At 44.9% G+C, this 12,431-nt stretch overlaps 1 protein-coding gene across 1 annotated transcript; it reads right to left on the bottom strand.

Moving 5' to 3' along the window:
* Positions 1 to 3,961: 3,961 nt before the first annotated feature.
* On the bottom strand, positions 3,962 to 11,943 carry sf3a3 (splicing factor 3a, subunit 3). Its single transcript, XM_085377117.1, has 17 exons — positions 11,726 to 11,943; positions 11,569 to 11,616; positions 11,103 to 11,155; positions 8,382 to 8,487; positions 8,227 to 8,299; positions 6,792 to 6,883; positions 6,612 to 6,694; positions 6,349 to 6,487; positions 6,197 to 6,265; positions 6,030 to 6,097; positions 5,381 to 5,488; positions 5,211 to 5,280; positions 4,950 to 5,114; positions 4,593 to 4,703; positions 4,418 to 4,508; positions 4,285 to 4,340; positions 3,962 to 4,210 (listed from the first exon to the last, which is right to left on the bottom strand). The coding sequence occupies exons 1-17, from the start codon at positions 11,819 to 11,821 to the stop codon at positions 4,133 to 4,135; spliced, it is 1,506 nt and encodes a 501-aa protein (XP_085233243.1). The 5' UTR covers positions 11,822 to 11,943; the 3' UTR covers positions 3,962 to 4,132.
* Between the last annotated feature and the right edge of the window lie 488 nt (positions 11,944 to 12,431).

Here is a 12,431-nt window from a genome sequence, read left to right as displayed (position 1 = left end):
GCACAGAGCGCCATCATTTGGTCTCCAGCCGCCGTTTCCCCAGTGCAGCAGTTCTCTGTTCCTGCTGCTCCAGAGTGGCCAGAGATGAGTCATCACAGCTTCATTCTAACATCTCAGAACTATCGATGTTTACGTTTGGAGTGAGTTTGACAGCTGGGACATGCTTTAGCTGCCTGAGTTTAGATGAGCAGCCAGCCACGAGTCAACAGTCACTACAAGAAAGTTTCCTGTGCCAATGGGCTTTCTGAAAAAGATGCTTCAAAGTTCTGATCACAGAGTCCTACTTGACATAAGCCCCAATATATTTGTCACTCCTTGGAGTGATACTGGAGTAAACTGGGGATCTTTTGCTTCTTAGCCAAATGTGTAAAACACTGCACTATGGAGCCACAGTAGTGAGCTGGTCCTCTAACAATGGCCACTTCTTTCATGTACGTCCATCAGTTACATGTAAGAGCAGGGAGTTAAACGGTCTGTGAAGAAAATCTGAGAGAGTTTAAGAGATAAAAGAGCTGTGATGAGCATCAGGGGCAAAAAAATCAAACTGGGATCGATGGAGAACCTGCCGGTGTCACTGTCGGACACACCAGAGCTAACGGTCAGTGCAGGGGAACATTTTAATGAGGTCATTAAACCTGCTGTGGTTCTCATAATGAGACAGAAAACAGAACAGGGTCGTCTGTCTGGTTCCAAAGGGAGCAGACGTTTCTGAGGACACACAGGACCTCCAGTGATTAAATATTGTAGAAACTTCCATAAAACTAAAACTGATGTTGGTATTTATTAGACATTAACTTGATATGTTTTTATATCTGAGTTTGAGCTGGCACGCTGGACTTCTCCAAGATGCCAGAAATAATCAAGAAATTAATTTCAGGAACAAAAGTTGATGAATAATAAAAAATAAATGACCAGTACTGTCAATTTGAGGCAGTTGTGGTGAAATACATTTGTTAACCAGTGTCTCTCCAAAGCAGCTTTGCTAAACTGTGTTTAGGATATCAAACATCAGCATCTCAGGTCTTTTGGATATTTCCTGCATTTTTCCCCTTTCAGATTAAAAGAAGACACTTTCAAGCTGTTTTTATCAGAATGTGTTTTCATACGGTCTGTAGAGCAGCTTTCATTGTGTAGATGAGGGTTTTTGTGTAATTAACCTGATGGCAGTATTTCGGTGGCGTGCAGTTGGAAGAGAAACACATCAGCAGACAAAAGCCAACCAGCCGACATCCAAGCAGCCCGGCTCGTGTGAAGGACTCACTGGAGCAAAGCTGGTCCCTCAGGACGACCTGTTGCCTGGCTTTAATGGCTCTGCCTGTGCCCATGAAAACGAGACGTTCGTGCTGCTGGCAGTGAACATAAATCGTCGAGCCTCGAGTCACCAATCACTGCAAATGTACAGCGTAGCACTTGGAAGGCAGCGTGCTTCTCTCAGAAGTCTTTGTAGAGAAAAAGGCTGAGAAACAGAAAGAAGGCAAACACGAGGATAACAATACTATTCTTATTTGAATGATCACTGACACTAAACAGTCTTACAGCTCCGGTCCTGCGACTGTGCTGGACAAACTCATAGAGACGAACAGTTATTGACTTATTGAAGATGGTTTGCCATCTTCTGTAATGCTCTGATTTCTCACCACCAGCACGTTTCATTTATTCCGTAAATAAAATGCACCGGCAGGTCCACACAAAATGTTTCCACCAACCGTCCCCACACACAGCGTTGAGCCATCTTATGTTTACCTGTTAACAGATCTTTAGAGATTTGACACCACATTTTCAAATGTTTAATATTACAGGTTATTACTCTGATTACACACCAAGTCTGATACCACAGACAGATTAACACAGTTATCCACATATTTCCAAATAACTTTGCTACAGTCTCGGTGGTCACATGCTTCCACATGCATGTAAGTGATGTCAAGAGCACCTTTTCCACTGAGATAAGTAATCTCTTTAACTACATAATGACAAGACTGGATCAACCATAGCTAGCTGAGATAAGCTATGTTTTGACAGGGAACAGAGTGAGTGAGCAAAGGCTGTGTCAGAGGACGTCTCAGTGCAGCTAACTCACTGTGAGGATTCAAAAGACTGTTTGAACATCTCAGTGAGAGCAGTTTGAGATGATCTAACATCCTCTGAACATGATGACTCTTATGAAATGGTCAGCAACAACATCCAGGCAGGCTGTCACGTTTAAAGTCTGCTCAGTTGGTACCAAGGAGCCCACAGTAGTGAACCACCACCAGCAGCCTGAACCGTGGGTACAAGGCAGGACGGTGCTGTTCACTCCAGCTGTGGATTGACAGACACCTTGTTGTAAATGAGTTACGGCTGCCGTCCAATCAGCTTGAAGCATTCTGGCCTTTCTCAGAGGTCAGAGGACAACCGCCACTCACTCACTGTTTGCTGTTGTTTGGATGATCCTCTGTAAACCCTAAAGATGATTTTGTGGGAAACCTGAAGACCTGGCCTGAGGGGGGAGTATGACCTGCTCACCGTTACCATCGTCTGCCCGTTCTAAACGTGCTGACATGTGTGGTAAAATTTGTAAATTATGATTATCTGTGTCTGTGTGTTGGCCCTGCGACGTGTCCCGGGTGGACCCCGCCTCTCGCCCTATGACAGCTGGGATAGGCGCCAGCGCCCCCCGCGACCCTGAAAAGGATCAGCGGACGCAAATGGATGGATGGATGGATATCTGTCAAAAACATAGATAAATTTAACAACCACGGTGCAGGTGCTTTGATACGGCGCCGTGTGTTCATCTGCTGAAGGACGAGCCATTAATCAGAGTCATCTCTTCTGTTCACAATGTTGTCATAGCAAAAGGCAACAATTACAGGTGTGTGTGTGTGTGTGTGTGTGTTAAAATATGAAGGCTAAATCCACCATAGATTTTTTTTCTTTTTAACAAATGTTTTCAAAATATGGGCGTAATTTAAAAATCGACCCTTTATGCCTGTATTGTGTTAGTTTGTCGTGGTCTACAACAGTTGATGGACTCTTCAGTCTACATCCTTTTTCTTTAGTTTTCCCAGAGTTAACGTCACAGATGCAAGAGCGCCATCTGGTGGAGCTCAACAGCTCCATGAACACGATTCAGTGCAAACGATAAAGCTGCTGCATCGCTGACACGCTGGATAGAAGCAGTGCACCTCATCAGTCTGGATTCCAGATTGGAGACAACTAATCTTTTTCTTTCCTCCACAGCCTCAACTACACACGATAAGATGATGATCAAATGAATGTTTCACTGAAACTGAGATATACTGACTCCTACATATCGATAAATGACTGCTGTTCCTTTGTGATGCGTTGTCATCAAACTAATTAAAACTGTTTTGAATGAATAATCACAGTCGATGTTATCAGAGTTTTAAACTGTAGTTACATAGAAAGGACATAACACACACAAGAGTGGAAGCATATACACCACGGGAACGTCCAGAGAAGAACAGAAGCAAAAGTCCTGTAGCAACATGGACGTGTCGAGTACAGAGGGATTCACCAAAATCTGTATCTAAGGTTGCTGGACCATATTCTTGTACTTTGAATGAGCAGAGCAACCTGGGCTCTCATTACACCTGCAGCAACTTTCTCTTTTTCAATGGAATAATCATAATCATAATAATAAATCAACTTTTTGATGATGTTCTTTGTCCAGCACCTGTATATTAGAGTCCTCCCTCTGTCGTGTTCGAGGGCTTCGGAGGTTCTGCTGATGGTTTCAGACGTCATTTCCAAATGATCCGAGTCATCGTGGTTGTTGTAAACCAGGCACGGCTGCAGGAGCTGAACCGCCGACTACAGACTATACACAATAGCTTCAGCTTGCAGAACTCGCTCCATCCATACATCAGTATTAAAATATCAAATATGTAAGGGACTATTTTCAGTCCTGTCCTGGTGATTTTAGGAATTGTTGAAGGACCAGGACGAACAAGCGTGCTGACAAAAGTTTCTACTTTATTATGATCATAAATGGTCGCCACATTACAAAGTTATGAAAAGTTGGTGATGCTGTTAAAACCAACTCTACAGCTCACAAAGAAGAAACACGAGTAAACAGGATAAAATCAGAGTTTAAAGCAGCTGTTCAGAGTTGGTGTCTTTCAGCCCCCGTCTACAACAAGCCCTGTCTCTTCAGATCCTCGTAGGTCTTCTTGTTGACCACGTTTCCACTGGAGTCCTCGTACTCTTCCTGAAAAGCACATCAGCAAAAGCAATTAGCAGCTACACCACAACAAAACACAAATGTCTGCTGAGTGTTGGTACCTCTGTGTCTGGCTGCCACCGCTCTGATGCTTTCTGGGACTTGAGCTTTGCCCACACTACAGTGACATAAAACACATAAATACATTAACATCTGAACACGAGCTGCATTCAGAATCTGCTCCAATCAACTCACAGGACACAGCATCCTCGATCTGCGTGACGTTGGCAAAGTGAGCGGTGTTGGGGATTCCCAGGCAGCGCATCCCGTGAGCGTGTCTCCACTCCTTTAAACAAACATGGAAGTTCATCAACCTTTAAACGCCCCCACAGTCACTGCCAACCACGAGAAAACAACAACAGCAACATACTGCAAAGTGCCTCTGGAAGGCCTTGGGTCCTCTGTAAGTGTAGTTTCCACAGATCTCACAGTTGTAGTTGATGTTCAGCCCGTGCAGTTTATAGAGCCAGTATGGAATTGGCTGCAGGAGTGACAAACACACACGGTTACTGCGGGTGATCAGGTAGACAACAATGAAACATGTTATTTAAAAGTAGCCGTGACATTAAAGTGAGAGCATGTCCTCTGAGGGATCTATCAGCGTCACGTAACAGCAGCGCAGGCTGCGTGTGGATCGACACGACTCGCGTTAACACATGCAGATTTCACACATGCGTGTTACTGAGGCCGTAACGGTTACTCTGTGCAGGTGTGTCTGCAGCTTTACCTTGCCGTCCCAGCCCAGTGGCAGGTTCTTGGGGTTGTAGATGATCTCGTTGTCTTCGTCTTCGCTCTCGCTTTCACTGACCTGCTCTTCCTCCTCCTCCTCACGCTCCTCTCCGGTCCTGGCCTGCTTCCTTTGCACGTTCTCATGAGTGAGCTGCCTTTGCTCCTGTAGCCACATACGCAACATATCAACATGTGGTTTCCTCACGAAGCCGGCTCGAAACACGAGCTCCAACAGCAGCATTAACACATCCAGACTCACCCCAAGGATCTCCACGTACTCGTATACTTGAGCTTCCAGGAAGGCGATTTCCTTGTTCCGCTCTGTGTCTCTGTTGGAGTGACGTAGGAAAGCATTAAGAACTACATACCGAACACTTTGATGAGACGTTATGAGGACGTGACATTCGAGGGACAGTTTTACACTCTTACTTTTTAGGTCCCTTTGCTTTGGGGTTCTTGGCAAACAGTGAAGGATCCAGTGATTCCAGGGACTTGCCTTTGGTGCTGAAGAGCCTCTGAGCTCTCTCCTCCAGGGTCCTGAACACAGACACATTCAACCATTAACTGCTGGCTACCAGCTGCCAGAACACCGACGTCCTTTTGACTCTGTTACAAGGCCCCAACTAGACTTTTGTACTGTGCCGTTTTAAACATGTCTCAACAAACACACTTGGCAAACACTAAAGACAGTTTCTGTCAGCTGCTTTGTTTTCCAGGTGCACAGCAGGCAAAACGTCCGACTGACCCACAGAGAGACGGCTTCAAACCAGCCGACAGGTGGGGTCAGCAGCTCTCTGCAGCTCTTTGTCATCCTCCTTGTCCACAGAGGTCACCACTCGATGGCTCTGCATATTTCATTTGGGTTTTTTGAACACCGGATGCTCTTTGTGGTCTCAAACTGGGCTCTCACTATACTAAGGACGCGCGGCGTGAGGTTATCTGTAGTTCACAGATGATTCCCTGTCCCCACAGAGCTGGTTTTCCAGTAATATTCTGCTTGGAATATGAAAACAATCAGCCTTTAATGCTGTAGAAAGTGAGTTATTACGCTGCTCCTGTCATGTTTCTAGAAGCTTACCCTCCACATTTCAGTCCCAAAGCCATGAGTGCTGACTTCAACCTGTCCAGACCCAAAGAGGCCAACTCCTACAGCAAAGAGGGAAACGGAGAGTAAAACAAATATGAAACCATTATTTATGCAAAACACTTTGACTTCAGTCACATGTCAACGAGGATTGATTTTACCTCCCAAGAGGAGAAAGCAGAGAGGTCCAGATGAGCACCTGCATGTGTCAAAGCACTACTCGTCTCTTTCTACAAATAATCACACGCAAGAAGTCAGAGAGGTTCCCAAAACCTAACCATCATCTCTCACTGGTCCCAGCAGAAGAACTTACAGGCCAGCCTGGAAAGGTCCCATTCTCCCATTTCTTCTCAAACTCTGACAGCACTTTGCCATAAAGGTCGTTCTGGTCGAGCAGCGGCTTGACCCGGTCTGTGTAGTCCTGCAGGTACTCCAGCAGCATCTCCAGATACCTGCAGAGCACGAGGCATTTAAACGTGTACACTTCTGCATGCAACACTGACGTGTGACTGAGGAAGCAGATTCTTTACAGTTATGCTTCCAAGCTGACGTCTTGAATAAGCAGCATGGACTTACTTTTTGTATTCAGCATTTTTCCTGTCCTTGGGAATGTCGAACAGCTGGTCAAATGAAGACAGGTAGGTGATGTACTCCAGCTTCTGTACAGACACAGGGCACAGACAGCAGTCAGACACATCCTGGCTCGGAGGCTTATTCTTTATTAATGAGAATAAACGGCTACTTCAGGATCACAACCTCAGCTCCCTTTAAGTTGATGTACTTCAGGTAGCAGTCGTGCAGATCGAGGTATCGGCCGTATCCCTCCTCATCGGTGAAGTCCACCATATCTGCCATAAACACAAGTCATTCAGGCACTTTAAGCCTGGGTATGAAGGTCACAGATGTTACTTACAATAACTGTTAAGTGTAGTTATGCAACTGCAGAGCAGACGTGGGGGAACTCAACACAATAAAGTGTGTTTGGTAACCAAAGGCAGCCAGTGCTTTGCCTAAATGAGCCTTTTCATGAATGAAGAAAGAGTGTTGATGCTTTCATGGGGCAGCTAATCCAGCTGTGAGATGGTAACAACACCTACAGCCTGTCTGACACGTTCTCAAACACGAGGCTCTCTGTTAGTGGCGATTCGCAGCAGAACTGATTAGCATAAGCAGATGATCGGTGCTTTGCATGCTTCTTTTCCAGTGAGCTCCGGCATCGATCACATTTCCTAATTTGACCCAAGAACAAAAGTAGCCAGAAAAACGTCTCCCTACAAACGTTACTGCTGCTCAACACTTACGACTACTAAACCGCCAGGTTTGGTAGTCGTGAAGCCAACTAATGGGTTCAAACCATTTAATAATATCATATTTGTGACGTTTACAAAGTGCTCTTCTGCACTTCAATGCTGCACAAATACTACGAGCTATTGTGCTTTTCCATGACACAGGTCTACTGTGCAGGTCTACGAACAGCCCAGCTTGTTTTCAACTCTATTTAACTTCCTACATTTGATCGATTGTTATCCAGTCAACTAAGCCAAGAACAATAAAAAGGCTGCTGACAGTCTGCTGCTACATGCTGACCACGTCCTGTTTATCTGGGAGAAAAAGGACACGGTCAGTATTCACATCTGCAAACATCTGATTATTAATCCTAATTTTGACCTTGGACCACGTCCTGATTGTTCCTCAGCTGTTACAAAATGAAATCAAACTTGTTGGCTGCTGTGTGGGTCTGTATAATTGAAAGTGTATTGGTATAAATGTGTGATGAATGTCATTCATTCATTCAGGCTCATTCAGAGGGAGCCTTCACCAACAGGATGGACACCAAACGGCACAAATTTCCTACAATTAGAACTAAAAGAGAAACTGTCAGTGATCAGCTGCTCTGATCGTCTTAGATCGCTGTGTTTTTATTTCAACTGCAGATTTCAAACACACGTGTGCAAAAACAATCTAACAACACTGATCTGATTCTCACACTTCAGTAATCGTTCTTCACACAAAGTGCTGCTTAATGCAGTGTAGCTACTTTCTATGAGTTTCCTCATTAGATCCCATTTTTGTTGTTGCAACAAATGAAAAAGTCAGGAAGCATTTGCTCCTCTAGCTGCTGTTCTGTGGGATTTGCATGTCGTGCAAACGTGTTCTTGACTCAGGACAAGCACGTGTTGTTTGAACTCACTCTGAGCCTCCTCGCTGGGGTTATCTCTGGCCTTCATCAGCTCCTCGAACTCTGCAGACATGGGGATGGAAATCTGCAGGAAGGACAACAGAAATCAGTTTCAAAGACCTGATGTACACTTTCAGTTGACATTTTGGAATCAAAAGAATAAATACTTCATTGGGATGCTTTCGGTGGAACTCCTTTATCTGTTTGAGTCGGTTGTAGAACTCTGCAAACTCATTTGGTCCTGAGATGGCTGCAAGTTCGTCTCTCCTCATTCTGTCAGACAAATAATCCAGGAACACGAGAAGAACAAGAGGAAGTCATCAGGACAGCTGGTTTTTCTGAAGCAGCAGTCATGCATTCACCCCTGGACTTTTCAAGAGCCAATGGAGGTGCACAGGAGAGGCATGCTGACCAAGCTCTAAACCATCTTTACTCAGACAGTGGTCTATTACAAAGTGTGTGTACTGTCCTACTGCACTCGTGTGAGAACAGTGTAACTGTGCAGTCTTCACAGAGTGTGAGTCCTTTTGTCCTGTAGCCTCTATAAGCGCTTCTCCTCATATTATCCAGAGTTCATATTCAAAAGCAGCTTAAGTGGAAGATTATCCTGATGGGCCATATTACAGGACGTCTTGCTTTTGTGTTCAGCCAATCAGGCATCAGACATAAGCTGCCACATGATTTCTGCCTTCTTTTGTTAAGTAAAACTGTTTCTCTTCAGTAGACAGACCGAATCTTTGAATGATGTAATCATCTACGTGCTGTAACAGCAGTGTGGTGAGCATCGCATTTAACACAATTCAGCCACTGTTGCTGACAGTGAAGCTACACAAATGTCAGTAAACACATCCACCAACTACCTGACTGACAGGATGCAGTATATGAGGCTGACCAGGGCTCTGTCTGAATTGGTGATGTGCAGTACAGCAGCTGTGCTGTCTCCATGTTGGCCTGCATTTGTATAGCGCTTTTCTAGTCCCTAAGGACCCCAAAGCGCTTTACACTACATTCAGTCATCCACCCATTCACACACTGGTGATGGCAGCTACATTGTAGCCACAGCTGCCCTGGGGCGCACTGACAGAGGCGAGGCTGCCGGACACTGGCGCCACTGGGCCCTCTGACCACCACCAGTAGGCAAACATGGGGTTAGTATCTTGCCCAAGGATATTTGTCATGCAACCAGGAGGCAGCCTGGGATCGAACCACCGACCTTCTGATTAGTGGCTGACCTGCTCTGCCACCTGAGCTACAGCCACCCCAATGTTCACCATGTGCACCTCAGACATCCACCCACAAAAATACTCTGAACATCCTGCAGTGGTTGGATGTATTAGTAATGAGCAGAAGCAGAGGATTCTGTAGCCTTCAGAATGTGAACAAGACCAGAGCGATAGTGACCGACTTCAGAGGGAAGAGAAAGGCTACACGACCCACGTCCTCGGAGAGGATCTTGATGCGGTCGAGGAAAAAAGGACCCGATAGGGCTTTGGAGTTGACGTCAACAGGCTGACGTTACAACAGGCTGAAGTGGAAGACCGACAGGGGGCGTGGACTAGGGCTGCCACGATTAGTCGACTAGTCACGATTACGTCGACTATCAAAATAACCGTTTGTGGCAGCCCTAGCATGTACAAGAAGAGTGAGCATATATAAACAATGCAGGCTCAGATGCTTCAGTGTGAGGCGATTATCTCACTCAGTTGTTGCAAGCACATCACTTTTCTTTGGCGTGCTGGGGAAGCAGCATCGTGACACAGACTGAACAGACCGATTAGGAATGCTGGCTCTGTGGTCGGCTACAAACTGGACACCTGATGCTGGAGAGGTCGTGAACACACCGTTATCCACCATGAACAATCCCGACCACCCTCTGAAAAACTTAATCTTATCTTAATCTATCTAACTTAGGCGTGAAGCGTAGCTTTGAGCTTCTTGTGCTGCTGGTTCAGTGAATTTTGGTCAGAGTGCCGAAACCTGCAGCTTCAGAATCTGTGAGCTGTCTGCTTTTAGCCCCGACGGCGTGTCTGTGTGCGTGCCGTCACGTGAACGATCCACGCTCTGTGTTTACGTCTTTGGTGGGATCCATGTATCTGCTCTCATTTTGTGTTTTAGCTGTTTGGTGGTTGTTTAAATAGTTTTGTGAGCTTTAAGCTGAGGTTCTGGCGTTTCAGATAAAATACATTTATATTTAAAAATCGATTCAGGATTTACTGAATCGATATCGCTTTATACAAGCTAAAATCGATTTGAATTGGGAAATCAATTTTTTAAACCCAGGACCTAGCAAAAACAATTTGAGGTGTTATGTGCCTTCATGGAAATATGCCTTTGACACAGTTTGCTACTCCGATTCGTTATCAGACTTCAAATAACCAAAATATCTCCAGAATATTTCCTTGGACCCGTCTTTTCCAACAGTGTCCTCGTCTTGTGAGCCCTGGGCATGTCATTTGGTCTTCTATCCTGCTCACACGCCCAACATACTGCTATGCCCAGCTGTAGTAGTATTATCACCTAGCTGTTTCTGAGTGATTTGCTACTAGACTGGTGAATAAACCCGCGTGTGTGTGGACCCCAAGTTAGAGAACAACAACAATGTCACAGTAGAGCAGACGATAGTCTAGCAGATTCACATCATTTCCAGAAGTGGTGAGATTGGAGCTGACGTTAACCATCTCCTGTCATGTGCCACATGTAAGAAACGTTACGTCCTCATCCTGACTGTCACAAGATTTTTCAGGCTTCTCGTGTGAATACACCTTTAGTTGGTCTACTTTTCAAGTAACTGCTCAAAAGTTTGTTTCTTTACTTCTGTAACCGCACAAAGGTCCAGCCAACATATCTATATTTGAGTGGAAATGACTGTTCGCTAAGAAAACACTCACCCATCTTTGTCTTCATACAGGTCTCTGAGATTTGCGCTCACTTCCATATACCTCTGCAAGAAGAAGCGCAGACACCTTTTTACCAGCGTTGACCATTAACAGTGAAAAGCTGCTAATTATCAAAAGTGATTCTTTGTCTCCAATGTGCGTCTCTGAAGTCAGGTTTTAACCATTTATATTTTACACCTAGTTTTAATGACCTCTGACGCACTTGGGGGCAGATTTTTGGGGTGTCATTTCGTTGTGACACCGCTTCATTCAGTACATCTGATTACGTTCTTTATCTGACCTCTTTTCCCGTGATTAGTGTAAGAAAATGCATCAAATCCGCTAATAAATTGTGCTTTGCACGTTTACAAAATTGTAACCTGGGTTTTATGAAAGGTTAGTTATTCGTTGAATTGCCAGCAAATACTATTAGCCAGGTAGTGAGAACAGTTTTAAATGAGTCCAAACTCTTACTCACATCCAACATCGCTCTTGTTCGATGGTCAGAATTGATTTGTTCACGCAGCTGAAATGAGAGTTGGAAAAAACACACGGACAAATGTTAATTTCAGCGTTTCTGGGATTCACGACCAAGCGTAGCAATGCTAAAGCTAGCCTTAAGTAGCACCACTTACCGTCGACTTCTTGTGTAACATTTCTTTAGTTTTAGCATCCATTAGCCTCTCTTTCTCTTCGTGATAGCGACGCTGTTGTTCTAATATAGTTTCCATTGTCCGCAAAAATGTAGAACGTTTACTGGAGACGAAGTAAGGTTTCTAATGGGGTAGAATACAAATGAACGAAAGCGGCAATACCCGCCGTATCTGGTACGTTTGTTTTCAATGGCGCATGTCGCCGAGCTAACGGCCCGCACTCTATTAGCCGTATGAGAAACATGAACCCGTGGAAGGGTTCCGCAGTGGTCATGTCCGTCTACAATACTTCTATATTTTTTTTATCTGAAGCCTTTCGACAGTTAATAATAACATTGGTTCCAGTTTATTTTTAGACAATTACCGTGAAATCCTTTGACACAAATTGTTGAAAGTAATGGTTTCGTTTAGATTTTGACCGTTTTAGCTAGATGAGTTGATGGGCATAACAGCAATTCCTTTCAAGAGGATCCCTGGTGTTTACATTACTGAAATGTAGAAACTGCTTCTGAAAAGTACTCTTTTTCGACGTGACGGGTTGGCACCACACCGTGCACGGTCTGTGCCGCGTGCTCGGTGTTCTCTTTGCACTTCCTTTGTAGTCTACACTACCATCAAAGCCTGCCATAACACACAACGCACCCTCGCGGAGGCGCGCGCACGAAGGCAGTCTGGAGCCGTCAAGCGT

The sequence above is a fragment of the Diplotaxodon limnothrissa genome, linkage group LG18 (genome assembly GCF_057381915.1).
Source record: "Diplotaxodon limnothrissa isolate DT_005_m linkage group LG18, D_limnothrissa_male_GT1.1, whole genome shotgun sequence".
Taxonomy (NCBI): domain Eukaryota; kingdom Metazoa; phylum Chordata; class Actinopteri; order Cichliformes; family Cichlidae; genus Diplotaxodon; species Diplotaxodon limnothrissa.
Note: the sequence above shows the minus strand (reverse complement) of the source record. Positions and strands in the feature narration are given on the sequence as shown.